A 23,709-nucleotide genomic window follows, 5' to 3' on the forward strand; every position below is an offset into this window, starting at 1 on the left:
TCATCAAAGGTCAATTGTACATCATTTTTTTCCTCTTAATGTACAAGTTCTAGAGAAAAGTTTCTTAAGGAAAAATTGTTCCATTACTGAAAACTAACACAAAACTACTTTAAGAAACATCAATTTTGCTCAGATAATATATATATGAGTCATCAAAGGTCAATTGTACATCATTTTTTTCCTCTTAATGTACAAGTCCTAGAGAAAAGTTTCTTAAGGAAAAGTTGTTCCATTAGTGAAAACTAACACAAAACTACTTTAAAAAACATCAAATTTGCTTTAATAAAATATGTATGAGTCATCAAAGGTCAATTGTACATCATTTTTTTCTTCTTAATGTACAAGTCCTAGAGAAAAGTTTCGTAAGGAAAAGTTGTTCCATTAGTGAAAACTAACACAAAACTACTTTAAAAAACATCAATTTTGCTTTAATAAAATATGTATGAGTCATCAAAGGTCAATTGTACATCATTTTTTCCGCTTAATGTACAAGTTCTAGAGAAAAGTTTCTTAAGGAAAAGTTATTCCATTAGTGAAAACTAACACAAAATTACTTTAAAAACATCAATTTTGCTCACATAACATATATATGAGTCATCAAAGGTCAATTGTACATCATTTTTTCCCTCTTAATGTACAAGTTCTAGAGAAAAGTTTCTTAAGGAAAAGTTGTTCCATTAGTGAAAACTAACACAAAATTACTTTAAAAACATCAATTTTGCTCACATAACATATATATGAGTCATCAAAGGTCAATTGTACATAATTTTTTCCTCTTAATGTACAAGTTCTAGAGAAAAGTTTCTTAAGGAAAAATTGTTCCATTACTGAAAACTAACACAAAACTACTTTAAGAAACATCAATTTTGCTCAGATAATATATATATGAGTCTTCAAAGGTCAATTGTACATCATTTTTTTCCTCTTAATGTACAAGTTCTAGAGAAAAGTTTCTCAAGGAAAATTTGTTCCATTAGTGAAAACTAACACAAAATTACTTTAAAAACATCAATTTTGCTCACATAACATATGTATGAGTCATCAAAGGTCAATTGTACATCATTTTTTTCCTCTTAATGTACAAGTTCTAGAGAAAAGTTTCTTAAGGAAAAGTTGTTCCATTAGTGAAAACTAACACAAAATTACTTAAAAAAACATCATTATTGCTCACACAACATATATATGACTCAAAGGTCAATTGTACATCATTTTTTCCTCTTAATGTACAAGTCCTGGAGAAAACTTTCTTAAGGAAAAGTTGTTCCTCGAGTGAAAACTAACACAAAACTACTTTAAAAAAACATCAATTTTGCTCACATAACATATATATGAGTCATCAAAGGTCAATTGTACATCATTTTTTCCCTCTTAATATACAAGTCCTAGAGAAAAATTTCTAAATAAAAAGATGTTTAATTAGTGAAAAGGAACAGAGAACTACTTTAGGAAAACCCAAATACTGCTCACAAAAAATATATAAGAGTCATCAAAGTTCATTTTCCCAAAGGTTTTTCAAAGGTTTATTGTACATCGTTTTTTTCACCTCATAATGTACAAGTCGCAGTGGAAACTTCAAAAAAAAACTCTTTCATTGGTGAAAATTAACAGAATCTAACTTTACTTTGCATTAGTTGTTTATAACGTATGTACGAGTCAGCAAACGTCAATGCTCATCATTTTATTCCACTTGAGGTACAATTATCGGGGAAAGTTCCTTCATTAAAAGGTTTTTCGTAATTTAAAACTCGTACAAAACTACTTAAAACTTTACGCAGACTAAAATGAGACACATTTTCTCTTCATAATATACCAATCTCTGTGAGAAACCTTCAGAGAAAAAAATTTTTCAAAAAAATCTCGATCAATCAGCAAAAAACTAACGGAAACATTCTCAAAAGAGTATCAGTTTTGTTGACGAAAATGTAAATGAGTCATTAAAATCAATTTTATATCATTTTTCTCCGTCTTAATGTACACAGAGATTCAATATTTCAAAAAAAAACTCGTTTCATCAGTGACAACTAACATGCAACGACTTTGAAATGTATTAATGTCGGTAATGTAAATTATATATGCATCACCAAAATATGTAATTGTACGTCATTTTTAATCCGCTCAATATACATGTCCCTAAGAAATAGTTCCTAAGTAAAAGTTGATTCTTGCGGAAAATAATTTAAAGTTATTTCATAATGTATGAAGCTTGGCCATATAAACTATAAACAAAAAATCATTTATTACTAGTCATTACTAGTAAACAATAAATCATTTATTATCTTTCAATGTGCAAGCAGTAGATTTAACCTTTTTCAATGAAAGTTAGTTTTCTGCAAAGAAAAACGTTCAAAGAAACATCTATTTTATGCACTTACATTACGTATAATTCATCAGGGCTCAGAAGTACACCATCTCAGATTACCTAATGTGCCATAGTACAGCAATTTTTTGAAAACTTTTTTTTACCAGAAAATTGTTTTGAAAGTAAATTCGTCAATGGAAACTTAAAAAAATCGATTTTGTGCTCATTGTCGAGAAAGGAAAGTTCGATTGTTTATAGTTTCTTATCTCTCAAGGTACAAGCGTTATACCAAACTCTACCTCATGATAATTTTTTTATGGGTGAATCCCGAAGCTGAAACAATCAAAGGCGCTTCAATTTCAAGCTCACACGCTATTTTTAAGTGATCAAAATTTAAAGGTATCTGGCTGAATAACTCTTTAGTTGATAATTTTACGTTAAAAAATTTGCCATTAAGATTTAACAAAAAAAAGAATCGATTGTACATATCAATACTCCAATTTTTGGTTATAGGCGTAGCACAGAATTTTATTGTTAAAAAGATCTATATCATGGATATTTACGTAGACAAGTTATACAAAACTGAACCAGGAATATTTGACCTAACTAAAATTGTTAAATTGATTGCGCAATATCTCTTTCATAATTTAATCCACAAAGTTCACGGAACAATACTTCAAGACAGAAGCTTTAATGCTTAAGTACTATCAACATTGTCTACAGGCGCTGATCCAAAGTATTAGAAGATCAGCAGTAATTATAATCTTTTTGAAGAGTTGGAACTCAAACCAAATTGGGTTAGTCATTACTATGTATGAGTTGGAATAAACCGATGTACAATTTACTCAGTGTTAATTTTTCTGTATAAGTAGCTAGAAGACACCAACATTTGAGAGTTTTTCATCAAACAAAGTCCGAAATATTTTTTTCAAATATGGTAGACAAAAAGATTTGATGTTGACTGTTCAAACTGATTTTTTTGTAACATAATTTGAACGAAACAAAGTTACGCACTTGCAACTAAAATCTTTATCTTTTTTCTTTTTTGAAAAACGAAGCAATGAACCATGCATGCACTTAGAGTTCTATCTGGTAGGTTTTTGTGCATGCATGGTTCATTGCTTCGTTTTTCAAAAAAGAAAAAAAGATAAAGATTTTAGTTGCAAGTGCGTAACTTTGTTTCGATCAAATTACGTTACAAAAATATCAGTTTGAACAGTCAACATCAATTCTTTTTGTCAACCATATTTGAAAAAAATATTCCGGACTTTGTTTTATGAAAAACTCTCAAATGTTGGTGTCTTCTAGCTACTTATACAGAAAAATTAACACTGAGTAAATTGTACATCGGTTAATTCCAACACATTCATAGTAATGACTAACCCAATTTGGTTTGAGTTCCAACTCTTCAAAAAGATTATAGTTACTGCTGATCTTTGAATACTTTGGATCAGCGCCTGTAGACAATGTTGATAGTACTTAAGCATTAAAGCTTCTGTCTTGAAGTATTGTTCCGTGAACTTTGTGGATTAAAGTATAAAAGAGATATTGCGCATTCAATTTAACAATTTTAGTTAGGTCAAATATTCCTGGTTCCGTTTTGTATAACTTGTCTACGTAAATATCCATGATACAGATCTTTTTGACAATAAAATTCTGTGCTACGCCTATAACAAAAAATTGGAGTATTGATATGTACAATCGATTCTTTTTTTGTTAAATCTTAATGGCAAATTTTTCAACGTAAAATTATCAACTAAAGAGTTGTCGAGCCAGATACCTTTAAATTTTGATCACTTAAAAATAGCGTGTGAGCTTGAAATTGAAGCGCCTTTGATTGTTTCAGGTTCGGGATTCACCCATAAAAAATTATCATGAGGTAGAGTTTGATATAACGCTTGTACCTTGAGAGATAAGAAACTATAAACAATCGAATTTTCCTTTCTCGACAATGAGCACAAAATCGATTTTTTTTAAGTTTTCATCGACGAATTTAGTTTCAAAACAATTTTCTGGTAAAAAAAATTTTCAGAAAATTGCTGTACTATGGTACATTAGGTAATCTGAGATGGTGTACTTCTGAGCCCTGATGAATTATACGTAATGTAAGTGCATAAAATAGATGTTTCTTTGAACATTTTTCTGTGCAGAAAACTAACTTTCATTGAAAAAGGTTAAATCTACTGCTTGCACATTGAAAGATAATAAATGATTTATTGTTTACTAGTAATGACTAGTAATAAATGATTTTTTGTTTATAGTTTATATGGCCGAGCTTCATACATTATGAAATAACTTTAAATTATTTTCCGCAAGAATCAACTTTTACTTAGGAACTATTTCTTAGGGACATGTATATTGAGCGGATTAAAAATGACGTACAATTACATATTTTGGTGATGCATATATAATTTACATTACCGACATTAATACATTTCAAAGTCGTTGCATGTTAGTTGTCACTGATGAAACTAGTTTTTTTTGAAATATTGAATCTCTGGGTACATTAAGACGGAGAAAAATGATATAAAATTGACTTTTAACGACTCATTTACATTTTCGTCAACAAAACTGATACTCTTCTGAGAATTTTTCCTTTAGTTTTTTGCTGATTGATCGAGATTTTTTTGAAAAATTTTTTTCTCTGAAGGTTTCTCACAGAGATTGGTATATTATGAAGAGAAAATGTGTCTCATTTTAGTCTGCGTAAAGTTTTAAGTAGTTTTGTACGAGTTTTAAATTACGAAAAACCTTTTAATGAAGGAACTTTCCCCCCGATACTTGTACCTCAAGTGGAATAAAATGATGAGCATTGACGTTTGCTGACTCGTACATACGTTATAAATAACTAATGCAAAGTAAAGTTAGATTCTGTTAATTTTCACCAATGAAAGAGTTTTTTTTTATGAAGTTTCCACTGCGACTTGTACATTATGAGGTGAAAAAAAACGATGTACAATAAACCTTTGATGACTCATTTTATATTTTTTATGACACAAACTAATACATTTTAAAATAATCTTGCTTTATTTTCAGAAATGAACGTTTTTTTACCTGTGATTTTCTCCAGGACTTGTTCATTAAGAAGAAAGAAACAATGTACATATGACCCTTAATTTCACATATACTCATATTTAACTTTTATTAGCAAAATTGATTCAATTTTGAGTTTTTTTGTTATCGTTCAGATACAAAACAAACTTATAGAAGGAATTTTTTACTGTAACTAAAGAAAAATTATGTACTTATGATGACATTCACATAAGTTTAGATGACACATGATGACATATGAAACAACTTTTACATGAGAATTTTTTTGTTGTGGTCTTGTAAATTTATTTAGGAGAGGGCGATGCACAAGCAAACTTCGATGATTCATTTATACTTTATGTAAACAAAATTGGTACTTTTTCAATCATTGTTTGTTTTAACTACGAAGCAGTTTTCTTGCTAGAACTTGTAACTTAAGAGGAAAGAATTGAAGTACAATTGACTTTTCGGGACTAATACAAAATAGAAATTTTTTTGGACGAAACTGACAATTTAAGTATTTAATTGGTAGTTTTCACTAAGGAAACAACCTCAACCAAACAAATTTTCCACTAGATTTGTAAATTAAGAGGAAAAAATAATGAGTTACAAATGAACTTTGTTGACTCTTTTTTGAAATTGTTGAAAAATTGTTCTCTTTTTCTCTGACTTGAACATTAAGAGGAAAAAAAGATGTGCTAATAACATTTGATGACTCATATTTCAATTATGTTAGCCAAATTGCTAATTTTCATAACGTTTTTGTGTTAATTTTCACTAATTGAGCAAGTTTTCCTTAAGAATTTTTTTCTCTATGACATGCACGTTGAGAGGGAAAAATGACCTTTGATGACTCTTATATATTTTTTGTGAGCAGTATTTGGGTTTTCCTAAAGTAGTTCTCTGTTCCTTTTCACTAATTAAACATCTTTTTAATTAGAAATTTTTCTCTAGGACTTGTATATTAAGGGGAAAAAAATGATGTACAATTGACCTTTGATGACTCATATATATGTTATGTGAGCAAAATTGATGTTTTTTTAAAGTAGTTTTGTGTTAGTTTTCACCCAAGGAACAACTTTTCCTTAAGAAAGTTTTCTCTAGGACTTGTACATTAAGAGGAAAAAATGATGTACAATTGACCTTTGAGTCATATATATGTTGTGTGAGCAAAAATGATGTTTTTTAAAGTAGTTTTGTGTTGGTTTTTACTAATGGAACAATTTTTCCTTTAGAAACTTTTCTCTGGGACTTGTACATTAAGAGGGAAAAAATGATGTACAATTGACCTTTGATGACTCATACATATATTATCTGAGCACAATTGATGTTTTTTAAAGTTTTTTTGTGTTAGTTTTCACTAATGGAACAACTTTTCCTTAAGAAACTTTTCTCTAGAACTTGTACATTAAGAGGAAAAAAATGATGTACAATTGACCTTTGATGACTCATACATATGTGATGTGAGCAAAATTGATGTTTTTTAAAGTAATTTTGTGTTAGTTTTCACTAATGGAACAACTTTTCCTTAAGAAACTTTTCTCTAGAACTTGTACATTAAGAGGAAAAAAATGATGTACAATTGACCTTTGATGACTCATATATATATTATCTGAGCAAAATTGATGTTTCTTAAAGTAGTTTTGTGTTAGTTTTCACTAATGGAACAATTTTTCCTTAAGAAACTTTTCTCTAGAACTTGTACATTAAGAGGAAAAAAATGATGTACAATTGACCTTTGATGACTCATACATATGTTATGTGAGCAAAATTGATGTTTTTTAAAGTAATTTGGTGTTAGTTTTCACTAATGGAACAACTTTTCCCTAAGAAATTTTTCTCTAGAACTTGTACATTAAGAGGAAAAAAATGATGTACAATTGACCTTTGACGACTCATACATATTTTATTAAAGCAAAATTGATGTTTTTTAAAGTAGTTTTGTGTTAGTTTTCACTAATGGAACAATTTTTCCTTACGAAACTTTTCTCTAGGACTTGTACATTAAGAAGAAAAAAAATGATGTACAATTGAACTTTGATGACTCATATATATGTTAAGTGAGCAAAATTGATGTTTTTTAAAGTAGTTTTGTGTTAGTTTTCACTAATGGAACAACTTTTCCTTAAGAAACTTTTCTCTAGGACTTTTACATTAAGAGGAAAAAAAATGATGTACAATTGACCTTTGATGACTCATACATATGTTATGTGAGTAAAATTGATGTTTTTTAAAGTAATTTTGTGTTAGTTTTCACTAATGGAACAACTTTTCCTTAAGAAACTTTTCTCTAGAACTTGTACATTAAGAGGAAAAAAATGATGTACAATTGACCTTTGATGACTCATACATATTTTATTAAAGCAAAATTGATGTTTTTTAAAGTAGTTTTGTGTTAGTTTCCACTAATGGAACAACTTTTCCTTACGAAACTTTTCTCTAGGACTTGTACATTAAGAAGAAAAAAAATGATGTACAATTGACCTTTGATGACTCATACATATATTATTAAAGCAAAATTGATGTTTTTTAAAGTAGTTTTGTGTTAGTTTCCACTAATGGAAATGGAACAACTTTTCCTTAAGAAATTTTTTTCTCGGACTTTTACATTAAGAGGAAAAAAAATGATGTACAATTGACCTTTGATGACTCATATATATGTTAAGTGAGCAAAATTGATGTTTTTTAAAGTACTTTTGTGTTAGTTTTCACTAATGGAACAACTTTTCCTAAAGAAACTTTTCTCTAGAACTTGTACATTAAGAGGAAAAAATGATGTACAATTGACCTTTGATGACTCATATATATGTTATGTGAGCAAAATTGATGCTTTTAAAGTAATTTTGTGTTAGTTTTCACTAATGGAACAACTTTTCCTTAAGAAACTTTTCTCTAGAACTTGTACATTAAGAGGAAAAAAATGATGTACAATTGACCTTTGATGACTCATACATATTTTATTAAAGCAAAATTGATGTTTTTTAAAGTAGTTTTGTGTTAGTTTCCACTAATGGAACAACTTTTCCTTACGAAACTTTTCTCTAGGACTTGTACATTAAGAAGAAAAAAAATGATGTACAATTGACCTTTGATGACTCATACATATATTATTAAAGCAAAATTGATGTTTTTTAAAGTAGTTTTGTGTTAGTTTCCACTAATGGAAATGGAACAACTTTTCCTTAAGAAATTTTTTTCTCGGACTTTTACATTAAGAGGGAAAAAATGATGTACAATTGACCTTTGATGACTCATATTTATGTTAAGTGAGCAAAATTGATGTTTTTTAAAGTACTTTTGTGTTAGTTTTCACTAATGGAACAACTTTTCCTAAAGAAACTTTTCTCTAGAACTTGTACATTAAGAGGAAAAAATGATGTACAATTGACCTTTGATGACTCATATATATGTTATGTGAGCAAAATTGATGCTTTTAAAGTAATTTTGTGTTAGTTTTCACTAATGGAACAACTTTTCCGTAAGAAACTTTTCTCTAGAACTTGTACATTAGGAGAAAAAAATGATGTACAATTGACCTTTGATGACTCATACATATTTTATTAAAGCAAAATTGATGTTTTTTAAAGTAGTTTTGTGTTAGTTTTCACTAATGGAACAACTTTTCCTTACGAAACTTTTCTCTAGGACTTGTACATTAAGAAGAAAAAAAATGATGTACAATTGACCTTTGATGACTCATACATATTTTATTAAAGCAAAATTGATGTTTTATAAAGTAGTTTTGTGTTAGTTTTCACTAATGGAACAACTTTTCCTTAAGAAACTTTTCTCTAGGACTTGTACATTAAGAGGAAAAAAATGATGTACAATTGACCTTTGATGACTCATATATATGTTAAGTGAGCAAAATTGATGTTTTTTAAAGTAGTTTTGTGTTAGTTTTCACTAATGGAACAACTTTTCCCTAAGAAACTTTTCTCTAGGCCTTGTACATTAAGAGGGAAAAAAATGATGTACAATTGACCTTTGATGACTCATATATATGTTAAGTGAGCAAAATTGATGTTTTTTAAAGTAGTTTTGTGTTAGTTTTTACTATTGGAACAACTTTTCCTTAAGAAACTTTTCTCTAGGACTTGTACATTAAGAGGAAAAAAATGATGTACAATTGACCTTTGATGACTCATATATATGTTAAGTGAGCAAAATTGATGTTTTTTAAAGTAGTTTTGTGTTAGTTTTTACTATTGGAACAACTTTTCCTTAAGAAACTTTTCTCTGGGACTTGTACATTAAGAGGAAAAAAATGATGTACAGTTGACCTTTGATGACTCATATATATGTTAAGTGAGCAAAATTGATGTTTTTTAAAGTAGTTTTGTGTTAGTTTTTACTATTGGAACAACTTTTCCTTAAGAAACTTTTCTCTGGGACTTGTACATTAAGAGGAAAAAAAATGATGTACAATTGACCTTTGATGACTCTATATAAATTATGTGAGCAAAATTGATGTTTCTTAAATTAGTTTTGTTTTAGTTTTTACAACTGGAACAACTTTTCCTTAAGAAGTTTTTCTCTAGGACTTGTTCATTAAGTGGAAAAAAATGAATGTACAATTGACCTTTGATGACTCATACATAAGTTATGTGAGCAAAATTGATGTTTCTTAAATTAGTTTTTGTTTTAGTTTTCACTAATGAAACAACTTTTCCTTAAGAAACTTTTCTCTAGGACTTGTACATTAAGAGGAAAAAAAATGATGTACAATTGACCTTTGATGACTCATATATATGTTAAGTGAGCAAAATTGATGTTTTTTAAAGTAGTTTTGTGTTAGTTTTTACTATTGGAACAACTTTTCCTTAAGAAACTTTTCTCTGGGACTTGTACATTAAGAGGAAAAAAATGATGTACAGTTGACCTTTGATGACTCATATATATGTTAAGTGAGCAAAATTGATGTTTTTTAAAGTAGTTTTGTGTTAGTTTTTACTATTGGAACAACTTTTCCGTAAGAAACTTTTCTCTGGGACTTGTACATTAAGAGGAAAAAAAATGATGTACAATTGACCTTTGATGACTCTATATATATTATGTGAGCAAAATTGATGTTTCTTAAATTAGTTTTGTTTTAGTTTTTACAACTGGAACAACTTTTCCTTAAGAAGTTTTTCTCTAGGACTTGTTCATTAAGTGGAAAAAAATGAATGTACAATTGACCTTTGATGACTCATACATAAGTTATGTGAGCAAAATTGATGTTTCTTAAATTAGTTTTTGTTTTAGTTTTCACTAATGAAACAACTTTTCCTTAAGAAACTTTTCTCTAGGACTTGTACATTAAGAGGAAAAAAAATGATGTACAATTGACCTTTGATGACTCATATATATGTTAAGTGAGCAAAATTGATGTTTTTTAAAGTAGTTTTGTGTTAGTTTTTACTATTGGAACAACTTTTCCTTAAGAAACTTTTCTCTGGGACTTGTACATTAAGAGGAAAAAAATGATGTACAGTTGACCTTTGATGACTCATATATATGTTAAGTGAGCAAAATTGATGTTTTTTAAAGTAGTTTTGTGTTAGTTTTTACTATTGGAACAACTTTTCCTTAAGAAACTTTTCTCTGGGACTTGTACATTAAGAGGAAAAAAATGATGTACAATTGACATTTGACGACTCATATATATATTATGTGAGCAAAATTGATGTTTCTTAAATTAGTTTTGTTTTAGTTTTTACAACTGGAACAACTTTTCCTTAAGAAGTTTTTCTCTAGGACTTGTACATTAAGTGGAAAAAAATGAATGTACAATTGACCTTTGATGACTCATACATAAGTTATGTGAGCAAAATTGATGTTTCTTAAATTAGTTTTTGTTTTAGTTTTCACTAATGAAACAACTTTTCCTTAAGAAATTTTTCTCTAGGACTTGTACATTAGAAGGAAAAAAATGATGTACAATTGACCTTTGATGACTCATACATATGTTATGTGAGCAAAATTGATGTTTTTTAAAGTAGTTTTGTGTTAGTTTTCATTAATGGAACAACCTTTTCTTAAGAAATTTTTCTCTAGGACTTGTACATTAAGAGGAAAAAAATGATGTACAATTGACCTTTGATGACTCATATATATGTTATGTGAGCAAAATTGATGTTTTTGAAAGTAGTTTTGTGTTAGTTTTCACTAATGGAACAACTTTTCCTTAAGAATTTTTCCTCCAGAACTTGTACATTAAGTGGAAAAAAAATGATGTACAATTGACATTTGATGACTCATACATATGTTATGTAAGCAAAATTGATGTTTTTTAAAGTAGTTTTGTGTTAGTTTTCACTAATGGAACAACTTTTCCTTGAGAATTTTTCCTCTAGTACTTGTACATTAAGAGGAAAAAAAATGATGTACAATTGACCATTGAAGACTCATACATATGTTATATGAGCAAAAGTGTTGTTTTTTAAAGTATATTTGTGTTAGTATTACTAATGGAACAACTTTTTCCTTAAGAATTTTTCCTCTAGGACTTGGACATTAGGAGGAAAAAAATGATGTACAATTGACCTTTGATGACTCATACATATGTTATATGAGCAAAAGTGATGTTTTTTAAAGTACATTTGTGTTAGTTTTTACTAATGGAACAACTTTTCCTTAAGAATTTTTCCTCTAGGACTTGTACATTAAGAGGAAAAAAAATGATGTACAATTGACCTTTGATGACTCATACATATGTTATGTGAGCAAAATTGATGTTTTTTAAAGTAGTTTTGTGTTAGTTTTCATTAATGGAACAACCTTTTCTTAAGAAATTTTTCTCTAGGACTTGTACATTAAGAAGAAAAAAATGATGTACAATTGACCTTTGATGACTCATACATATGTTATGTGAGCAAAATTGATGTTTTTCAAAGTAGTTTTGTGTTAATTTTCACTAATGGAACAACTTTTCCTTAAGAGTTTTTCCTCTAGGACTTGTAAATTAAGAGGAAAAAAAATGATGTACAATTGACATTTGATGACTCATACATATGTTATGTGAGCAAAATTGATGTTTTTTAAAGTAGTTTTGTGTTAGTTTTCATTAATGGAACAACCTTTTCTTAAGAAATTTTTCTCTAGGACTTGTACATTAAGAGGAAAAAATGATGTACAATTGACCTTTGATGACTCATACATATGTTATGTGAGCAAAACTGATGTCATTTAAAGTAGTTTTGTGTTAGTTTTCACTAATGGAACAACTTTTCCTTAAGAATTTTTCCTCTAGGACTTGTACATTAAGAGGAAAAAAATGATGTACAATTGACCTTTGATGACTCATACATATGTTATATGAGCAAAAGTGATGTTTTTTAAAGTAGTTTTGTGTTAGTTTTCACTAATGGAACAACTTTTCCTCAAGAAATTTTCCTCTAGGACTTGTACATTAAGAGGAAAAAAAATGATGTACAATTGACCTTTGATGACTCATACATATGTTGTATGAGCAAAAGTGATATTTTTAAAGTATATTTGTGTTAGTTTTTACTAATGGAACAACTTTTCCTTAAGAATTTTTCCTCTAGGACTTGTACATTAAGAGGGAAAAAAATGATGTACAATTGACCTTTGATGACTCATACATATGTTATGTGAGCAAAATTGATGTTTTTTAAAGTAGTTTTGTGTTAGTTTTCATTAATGGAACAACCTTTTCTTAAGAAATTTTTCTCTAGGACTTGTACATTAAGAAGAAAAAAATGATGTACAATTGACCTTTGATGACTCATACATATGTTATGTGAGCAAAATTGATGTTTTTCAAAGTAGTTTTGTGTTAATTTTCACTAATGGAACAACTTTTCCTTAAGAGTTTTTCCTCTAGGACTTGTAAATTAAGAGGAAAAAAAATGATGTACAATTGACATTTGATGACTCATACATATGTTATGTGAGCAAAATTGATGTTTTTTAAAGTAGTTTTGTGTTAGTTTTCATTAATGGAACAACCTTTTCTTAAGAAATTTTTCTCTAGGACTTGTACATTAAGAGGAAAAAATGATGTACAATTGACCTTTGATGACTCATACATATGTTATGTGAGCAAAACTGATGTCATTTAAAGTAGTTTTGTGTTAGTTTTCACTAATGGAACAACTTTTCCTTAAGAGTTTTTCCTCTAGGACTTGTAAATTAAGAGGAAAAAAAATGATGTACAATTGACATTTGATGACTCATACATATGTTATGTGAGCAAAATTGATGTTTTTTAAAGTAGTTTTGTGTTAGTTTTCATTAATGGAACAACTTTTCCTTAAGAATTTTTCCTCTAGGACTTGTACATTAAGAGGAAAAAAATGATGTACAATTGACCTTTGATGACTCATACATATGTTATATGAGCAAAAGTGATGTTTTTTAAAGTAGTTTTGTGTTAGTTTTCACTAATGGAACAACTTTTCCTCAAGAAATTTTCCTCTAGGACTTGTACATTAAGAGGGAAAAAAATGATGTACAATTGACCTTTGATGACTCATACATATGTTATGTGAGCAAAATTGATGTTTTTTAAAGTAGTTTTGTGTTAGTTTTCATTAATGGAACAACCTTTTCTTAAGAAATTTTTCTCTAGGACTTGTACATTAAGAAGAAAAAAATGATGTACAATTGACCTTTGATGACTCATACATATGTTATGTGAGCAAAATTGATGTTTTTCAAAGTAGTTTTGTGTTAATTTTCACTAATGGAACAACTTTTCCTTAAGAGTTTTTCCTCTAGGACTTGTAAATTAAGAGGAAAAAAAATGATGTACAATTGACATTTGATGACTCATACATATGTTATGTGAGCAAAATTGATGTTTTTTAAAGTAGTTTTGTGTTAGTTTTCATTAATGGAACAACCTTTTCTTAAGAAATTTTTCTCTAGGACTTGTACATTAAGAGGAAAAAATGATGTACAATTGACCTTTGATGACTCATACATATGTTATGTGAGCAAAACTGATGTCATTTAAAGTAGTTTTGTGTTAGTTTTCACTAATGGAACAACTTTTCCTTAAGAATTTTTCCTCTAGGACTTGTACATTAAGAGGAAAAAAAATGATGTACAATTGACCTTTGATGACTCATACATATGTTATATGAGCAAAAGTGATGTTTTTTAAAGTAGTTTTGTGTTAGTTTTCACTAATGGAACAACTTTTCCTCAAGAAATTTTCCTCTAGGACTTGTACATTAAGAGGAAAAAAAATGATGTACAATTGACCTTTGATGACTCATACATATGTTGTATGAGCAAAAGTGATATTTTTAAAGTATATTTGTGTTAGTTTTTACTAATGGAACAACTTTTCCTTAAAAATTTTTCCTCAAGGACTTGTACATTAAGAGGAAAAAAATGATGTACAATTGACCTTTGATGACTCATACATATGTTATGTAAGCAAAATTGATGTTTTTTAAAGTAGTTTTGTGTTAGTTTTCACTAATGGAACAACTTTTCCTTGAGAATTTTTCCTCTAGGACTTGTACATTAAGAGGGAAAAAAATGATGTACAATTGACCTTTGATGACTCATACATATGTTATGTGAGCAAAATTGATGTTTTTTAAAGTAGTTTTGTGTTAGTTTTCATTAATGGAACAACCTTTTCTTAAGAAATTTTTCTCTAGGACTTGTACATTAAGAGGAAAAAATGATGTACAATTGACCTTTGATGACTCATACATATGTTATGTGAGCAAAACTGATGTCATTTAAAGTAGTTTTGTGTTAGTTTTCACTAATGGAACAACTTTTCCTTAAGAATTTTTCCTCTAGGACTTGTACATTAAGAGGAAAAAAATGATGTACAATTGACCTTTGATGACTCATACATATGTTATATGAGCAAAAGTGATGTTTTTTAAAGTAGTTTTGTGTTAGTTTTCACTAATGGAACAACTTTTCCTCAAGAAATTTTCCTCTAGGACTTGTACATTAAGAGGAAAAAAAATGATGTACAATTGACCTTTGATGACTCATACATATGTTGTATGAGCAAAAGTGATATTTTTAAAGTATATTTGTGTTAGTTTTTACTAATGGAACAACTTTTCCTTAAAAATTTTTCCTCAAGGACTTGTACATTAAGAGGAAAAAAATGATGTACAATTGACCTTTGATGACTCATACATATGTTATGTAAGCAAAATTGATGTTTTTTAAAGTAGTTTTGTGTTAGTTTTCACTAATGGAACAACTTTTCCTTGAGAATTTTTCCTCTAGGACTTGTACATTAAGAGGGAAAAAAATGATGTACAATTGACCTTTGATGACTCATACATATGTTATGTGAGCAAAATTGATGTTTTTTAAAGTAGTTTTGTGTTAGTTTTCATTAATGGAACAACCTTTTCTTAAGAAATTTTTCTCTAGGACTTGTACATTAAGAGGAAAAAAATGATGTACAATTGACCTTTGATGACTCATACATATGTTATGTGAGCAAAATTGATGTTTTTCAAAGTAGTTTTGTGTTAGTTTTCACTAATGGAACAACTTTTCCTTAAGAATTTTTCCTCTAGGACTTGTACATTAAGAGGAAAAAAATGATGTACAATTGACATTTGATGACTCATACATATGTTATGTGAGCAAAATTGATGTTTTTTAAAGTAGTTTTGTGTTAGTTTTTACTAATGGAACAACTTTTCCTTAAGAATTTTTCCTCAAGGACTTGTACATTAAGAGGAAAATAATGATGTACAATTGACCTTTGATGACTCATACATATGTTATATGAGCAAAAGTGATGTTTTTTAAAGTAGTTTTGTGTTAGTTTTCACTAATGGAACAACTTTTCCTCAAGAAATTTTCCGCTAGGACTTGTACATTAAGAGGAAAAAAAATGATGTACAATTGACCTTTGATGACTCATACATATGTTGTATGAGCAAAAGTGATATTTTTAAAGTATATTTGTGTTAGTTTTTACTAATGGAACAACTTTTCCTTAAGAATTTTTCCTCAAGGACTTGTACATTAAGAGGAAAAAAATGATGTACAATTGACCTTTGATGACTCATACATATGTTATTAAGCAAAATTGATGTTTTTTAAAGTAGTTTTGTGTTAGTTTTCACTAATGGAACAACTTTTCCTTGAGAATTTTTCCTCTAGGACTTGTACATTAAGAGGGAAAAAAATGATGTACAATTGACCTTTGATGACTCATACATATGTTATGTGAGCAAAATTGATGTTTTTTAAAGTAGTTTTGTGTTAGTTTTCATTAATGGAACAACCTTTTCTTAAGAAATTTTTCTCTAGGACTTGTACATTAAGAGGAAAAAAATGATGTACAATTGACCTTTGATGACTCATACATATGTTATGTGAGCAAAATTGATGTTTTTCAAAGTAGTTTTGTGTTAGTTTTCACTATTGGAACAACTTTTCCTTAAGAATTTTTCCTCTAGGACTTGTACATTAAGAGGAAAAAAAATGATGTACAATTGACATTTGATGACTCATACATATGTTATGTGAGCAAAATTGATGTTTTTTAAAGTAGTTTTGTGTTAGTTTTTACTAATGGAACAACTTTTCCTTAAGAATTTTTCCTCAAGGACTTGTACATTAAGAGGAAAATAATGATGTACAATTGACCTTTGGAGACTCATACATATGTTATATGAGCAAAAGTGATGTTTTTTAAAGTATATTTGTGTTAGTTTTTACTAATGGAACAACTTTTTCCTTAAGAATTTTTCCTCTAGGACTTGTACATTAAGAGGAAAAAAAAATGATGTACAAATGACCTTTGATGACTCATACATATGTTATGTGAGCAAAATTGATGTTTTTTAATGTAGTTTTGTGTTAGTTTTCACTAATGGAACAACTTTTCCTTAAGAATCTTTCCTCTAAGACTTGTACATTAAGAGGGAAAAAATGATTTACAATTGACATTTGATGACTCATACATATGTTATATGAGCAAAAGTGATGTTTTTAAAGTACATTTGTGTTAGTTTTTACTAATGGAACAACTTTTCCTTAAGAATTTTTCCTCTAGGACTTGTACATTAAGAGGAAAAAAAACGATGTACAATTGACCTTTGATGACTCATACATATGTTATGTGAGCAAAATTGATGTTTTTTAATGTAGTTTTGTGTTAGTTTTCATTAATGGAGCAGCTTTTCTTAAGAAATTTTTCTCTAGGACTTGTACATTAAGAGGAAAAAATTGATGTACAATTGACCTTGGATGACTCATACATATGTTATGTGAGCAAAATTGATGTTTTTCAAAGTAGTTTTGTGTTAGTTTTCACTAATGGAACAACTTTTCCTTAAGAATTTTTCCTCAAGGACTTGTACATTAAGAGGAAAAAAATGATGTACAATTGACCTTTGATGACTCATACATATGTTATGTGAGCAAAATTGATGTTTTTTAAAGTAGTTTTGTGTTAGTTTTCACTAATGGAACAACTTTTCCTTAAGAATTTTTCCTCTAGGACTTGTACATTAAGAGGAAAAAAATGATGTACAATTGACCTTTGATGACTCATACATATGTTATATGAGCAAAAGTGATGTTTATTAAAGTATTTTTGTGTTAGTTTTTACTAATGGAACAACTTTTCCTTAAGAATTTTTCCTCTAGGACTTGTACATTAAGAGGGAAAAAAATGATGTACAATTGACCTTTGATGACTCATACATATGTTATGTGAGCAAAATTGATGTTTTTTAAAGTAGTTTTGTGTTAGTTTTCATTAATGGAACAACCTTTTCTGAAGAAGTTTTTCTCTAGGACTTGTACATTAAGAGGAAAAAAATGATGTACAATTGACCTTTGATGACTCATACATATGTTATGTGAGCAAAATTGATGTTTTCCGACTACCATGTTTTGATCCGTGGATGAGTTATATAGGTTGAAATGATGGAGGAGCTACATGAAGACAAAAGAAGTTTTTTAACTTACTTTGCAGACGTTTTCTGTTTTGAACCACTCCTCTTGCTTAGGGATGCGCTCTGATGATAGACAAACAAAACGCTGTTCGTCTGGTTTCCAGATGTTCTGCTTTTTTGCTTCCTGATTTGTTTTTGAAGCGCTCGGAATTCAATCAAGGTTTTTTCCGTCTTTTGTGTCTTTGTATTCTCTGCAACCAAAGTGACAAGATGTTGTTCCACCCAACTGTTCTTCTTGACACTACTCGTTTTTCTGATAGATCCTTCAAAACTAAAAACAATATGTTTCTATACTTTTCGTACTCCTCAAGGACTTCACTCTCAGTATGACTTCAAACGATGATTTCCAAATGATGAATTAACCTGAATTAAATTGCAGGAAGTTACTCTCAACTTGTGTTCTTTCTTATCGAAGATTGTCTTCTCTGTCAATGGGTCTTTGCTGGACAAAACAACAGTTGATGAGGTCAAAGTTTCAGTAAATTATTATCTTTCAGAATGCTTTTTTTTCCTTTTTTATATAAATTCTATTGAAGAATCAATTACTTCCTTTTATCGTGTTCGAACTTGTTGTTTTCGGCTACGAATTTTGTCAAAAAATGTAATAGGTCTGAATCATATGGCTTATTGTGTAATAAATGAAAGGGAAGTCTATTAACAGTCTGAGCCAGACGAGTTCGAGTTTGAGTTTGTGTTCTAAAAATAGCCCTTAGGTAATAATTTCATCAGAAAGTAGAACGCTTCCTACCCAGACGTTTCACATGTGGTTAAAAACAAAATCTTCAACGTGAGACTGCATACGCAATACCAATACATAGATTATTCACATTAGACACCCAGATTTCTGCTACTGCGCAAAAGTGTTCACTGGATTTATAGCCTGCAAACGTTTGTATACAAACAATCTTCTTCACAGGGTTTAAATATCCCTTATAAACTTATAAACTTGTGTGCTTCAAAGTTGCGTATGCAGGAATTAACCCTGATTACGCAATACCAATATATAGTTTATTCACATTAGAAGCCCAGATTTCTACGCAAAAGTGTTCATGACAAATATAGAGTGGATTTAAAGCCCTTAGACATTTGTATACAAACAGTATTCTCCACAGTGTGTTTATATACCTTATTAAAGAGGTAAGCCAACATGTCCTGTTCAAAAAAGTAAGTCCATTAAATTTCCAGGCAACAATCCTAACATACAGGGAATAATTGCCAAGAACTTTTCATCCGCGCGCATGATCGAACATGTTTGGGGAAAATGTGCCAAAAAGTGATCTCAGGTGTACTGGTTTCCTACTACTTATACGGGTTTCTAGGCTTCAGTTTTAGACGAGAAGAGGGCAAAGTCACAGTCGATCGAGAGCGCTAGATAGCAGGCCATAGGTAGCTCTTTCTTCATCAGAAGCAAAATATCAGAGCATGGCAGCAGCAGTCCAAGAAGCACTTTACTTGCAGCAAACTCTAGAGGATTTTGTGATCCCAAAAATAAAATCGTCTTCTTGATCTATTAATCAGATTCATCCTGTTAATCTCTAATTTCAACTCTTAAATACCATTTTGCTATTCGCATTTTGAAAAATTAATTCTTTTTTTTTTCCTATTTAAAATCTCTTCTACTCCGCTTGTGAAAGTCTATAACACAGCAACGTTTACTGATACTTAGAACCTAATAGACGCGCGTCAGCTCTCGTTAAAATGTAGCAAAAAAACGATATTGACCCTGGGATTGAATAATCTAAACGCATGTTGTTTATCCCCGACATACACAAGTCTTTGAAATCTATTATGAACTTTTTCATAAAAAGGGGGAAGAAGGGAAGCATTTCAACATTTTTATCAGCATCGGAACCCTGAAAGCTAAGGAATGACGTAAACTCTTTATAATATATTATTTTAAAACTTTTTATTATATCGCATAAGAGTCCAAAACTATCGATTGATTCCATTTTTAGATTACAAAAAAGTGAATAAATGGTTAAATCAAAAGAATAAATGAGCAAAAGAAAGCTAGCAGATGAGGTTAAAATACTTACTTTCTCCTCCCCTTTTGTTCATTCTGTAATTGGATTGTTTCTCTCCCAAAGGTTGTTCACGCAAGTCCAAGGCAGATGCTTGCACGAAAGAAATGCAAGTCATAACAATGTCAACAATTAAAAGGTTCATTTTTATTCTTTTATTTTTAATCTGAAATCGAAATCTTTATTATGATTACTATCTTTACTATGGTTAGCTTGAAAAGAATAAGTAAACTGTTTGATATCTTTGTTTCTTTTTAATCATTGGGAAAATGGGTCAGTTTTAAAAAACTATTGCGGTTTTGTGTTATAATTTGATAACCTATCCTTTTGATTTCTGAATCTATTCTATTTCAATGCATCGTAAGTACAAAAAGAACAGTTTTATAACAGCTTACTTTATAGGTATATTTTAAATATAAGGACTGCAAAATAGGTTGAAATCCATATTTATTGCTTAATTAGCGTTGTATCAAAAGTTGAACTGTTTTACATCTTTGTTTTCTCATGAATAAAAAAATGTTTCGGTTCGAAACATTTTTATAATTTTTGTATTCTATTTTTTTTCTGTCATCTACTGTTTGATTTCATGAGCCCATTGCAAGAGTTTACATCAGTTTTCATAAATGTTCAAATTTTGGGGTTGAATTTTGTGGAGCAAATATCCCACATATCATTGTTTACTACTACATTTGTGCAATTTTATATAGAATGTTAATCTTAAAAAAATACAAATATGTATTTTTATCTTGTAGGTCTATTTTAAGACAAAAATTTATCTTGTAAAAATATTGTAAGGCGAATGGCTACCTGGTAAGACTCTTGTAAGACGAATGTTTATCTTGTAAGACTATGCACACTTTTGTAAGATTCTGTCATCCGTAGTTTACTCGGACATTCAGCTACGCTAACTCATCTAAATTGTTTTGCTCGAAGTTATGCATATCATAATATTTAGTTTGAACGAATTAGGCCCTATGGCATAATTAATGCTTCTGAGGAGTACCGTGTTAGTTTCTATAGGAAGTAATATTCAAAGACCATTCAAAGATTTTCAAAGTTCATCAATATTCCTTGTCAAAGTTAAGTTAAACTGAGATAATGTACAGAAACAAGACGCAATAGCAAGTAATTGACTGCTTAAAATTGCGCTTCAATGGTTTCAGAACATCTGTTAATGACTAAAATTTTTGAGTTTCAAATATTTTTTGGTAATACATCCTTATCTAGATAATTTATGACGTGACTCAATCGTCAATAATTTTTCTTTGTTCAGTTCAATAGAAGGATGTTGACTGAATGGAAACACAATTTCAAAATGTTACTTTCTAACCTAAATTGAGTATCAGCAAAAAGTTTGACTGTATAGAGCTTTTGTTGACTATTTTGTACCACAAAAAGAATTTAACGCAAACCAATTGCAAAGAAATTGATAAAAAAAAGCAAAATCAGTATCAAAATTTTATCAATTTCTTTGCGATTGGTTTATGCTGATTTCTGTTGGTGGTACACAGTAGTCAACATTAGCTCTACACAGTCAAAATATGTGGTGACGCCCAATTTAGATTAGAAAGTAACATTCTGGAATTATGATCCCAGTCAGTCAACATCCCCCTATTCAACTGATCAAAGAAAAATAAATTGACGATTGAACAAAGAGAATTTGTCAGATTTCAATAAGCTTTCATTTTCTACGAAAAAGAAGGCGTTAAAGAAAGAGATCTCGTTTGGAAATCAAAAAAGCAACGATAAACAAGGACATTTACCAATAAGGTTTTTTTTGTTCATTTTTACGAATAGAAAACAATAGGATGCAGCTTCAAAGTCACAAAAACAGCTGTTAAATGCTGTAAAATTGAAGGAAGTTAACATGCTTTTTTGGTTCTACATTTCTGATGTGATGTAACCGCAATCATGATCAAATCAAAAATTTAAATATATGAGCCTAGTTGGCCATTTATCAAGATAAAAGTATTGCCACATATGTTAAAAAAGCAAAATCGGTATCAAAATTTAAGTGACAATGCCCTTATCGCGATAAATGGCTAACTAGTCTCATATAACTACATATATGATTTGATCATGATTGCGGTTACATCATATCGGTAATATAAAACTATGAAAACCACGTTAACTTCCTTCAATTTTACAGCATTTAACAGCTGTCTTTGTGACTTTGAAGCTGCATCCTATTGTTTTCCTATTAGAAAAAATGAACAACAAAAAACCTTAATGGTAAATGTCCTTGTTTATCGTTTTCTTTTGGATTTCCAAACGAGATCTCTTTCTTTAACGCCTTCTTTTTCGTAGAAGCTGAAAGCTTATTGAAGTTTGGCACATGCTCTTTGCAAAATCTGTCTCCGTTTAATTTGTCGTGTACTCAAGCTGTCAAGGAGCTCTCAATAATTGCCACTTGCTTCTGCGGATTGTAAGGAGAGCAAATATGAGCAATTTTGTTGCTGCCGAACACGACATTGCTTCTTTGCAACCATTTTCTCCCACACTCTTCGAACATGCAGTTCTGCAAGCGGATTGAACACCCAACTAGTTCTATAAAGAATCAGATGTTTTTCTGTCCGTTTTTTTTCCTTTTGCAATATGCAGTAACCTTTTCTTTCATGTCAAACGTAGTTTACCCCATTTTGGCTTAACTTTGTATTTTATTTGTATCTTCGCAGAAACACGCTCAAATCCAAAGACACTATATGTTTCTAACTTGGACACAGCTAGGATATATTAGGTAATACTCAGCTATACTAAGTACCAAATGAGTACTTTATACACTGCTCCTAGAGTTCGCCATGAGAACAGACATCACTATCGCTTTTCGTATATTCAATCAATTTTCAGAGCTGAAAATAAGTCAATTTAATCCGCCCCAAAACTTTCAAAATCTGTCGAGACATTAATCGCTTTTGCGGGCAAAAATGATGTTACAGGTGCTTCTGTTTGTGTTCTAACTTTTCAGCTGGTAAATCAATTGTTCTTGGTAGAAGGTGAGACATTCAGTTTGCCTGGTTTGAAAAATTCAGTTTCAAATGGTTATGTATATGCTCACTGCCTCCGTTCTGATATTGATTGTTCTATTGCTTACTTAGCATGCATAATTACACTTTGATTGTTTCCACGGCAAACAGATTAGCTCTTGAATTCCAATCGACAATTGCCTATTCTGCCTTCAGCACGATTCGCTACCTATTCGTCAGAAAAAAAAACAGTGATAATGGTAAAATCTTGCTGCTTCAATATCGGCCGCTAACTTTCGGTCAGCATTGAGTTATTTCATCTTTTCAGCTTTTCAGTAAATTTCTCTGGCTGTTATAAACCGTAGATTGCAGTTTTTGTCTTTCCTCAGTGGTTAACATCTTTCTGGCAGTTTGTTTTTGCATGAACTGGCTTAGCTAGTGATAATATATTTCCTAGACAGCTAAACTCGCAAAATTTT

The 23,709-nt window shown here is 29.7% G+C and overlaps 1 protein-coding gene across 1 annotated transcript in view; it reads right to left on the reverse strand.

Moving 5' to 3' along the window:
* Nucleotides 1-20,412, reverse strand: part of LOC142350989 (uncharacterized) — a 60,821-nt gene extending 40,409 nt beyond the window's left edge. Inside the window, exon 1 of the mRNA XM_075403020.1 lies at nt 20,283-20,412. Within this exon, the coding sequence (XP_075259135.1) occupies nt 20,283-20,412 (130 nt within the window). The remainder of the gene's footprint in view (nt 1-20,282) is intronic.
* Between the last annotated feature and the right edge of the window lie 3,297 nt (nt 20,413-23,709).

The sequence above is a fragment of the Convolutriloba macropyga genome, chromosome 12 (assembly GCF_964194025.1).
Source record: "Convolutriloba macropyga chromosome 12, txConMacr16.3, whole genome shotgun sequence".
NCBI classification, from domain to species: domain Eukaryota; kingdom Metazoa; phylum Xenacoelomorpha; order Acoela; family Convolutidae; genus Convolutriloba; species Convolutriloba macropyga.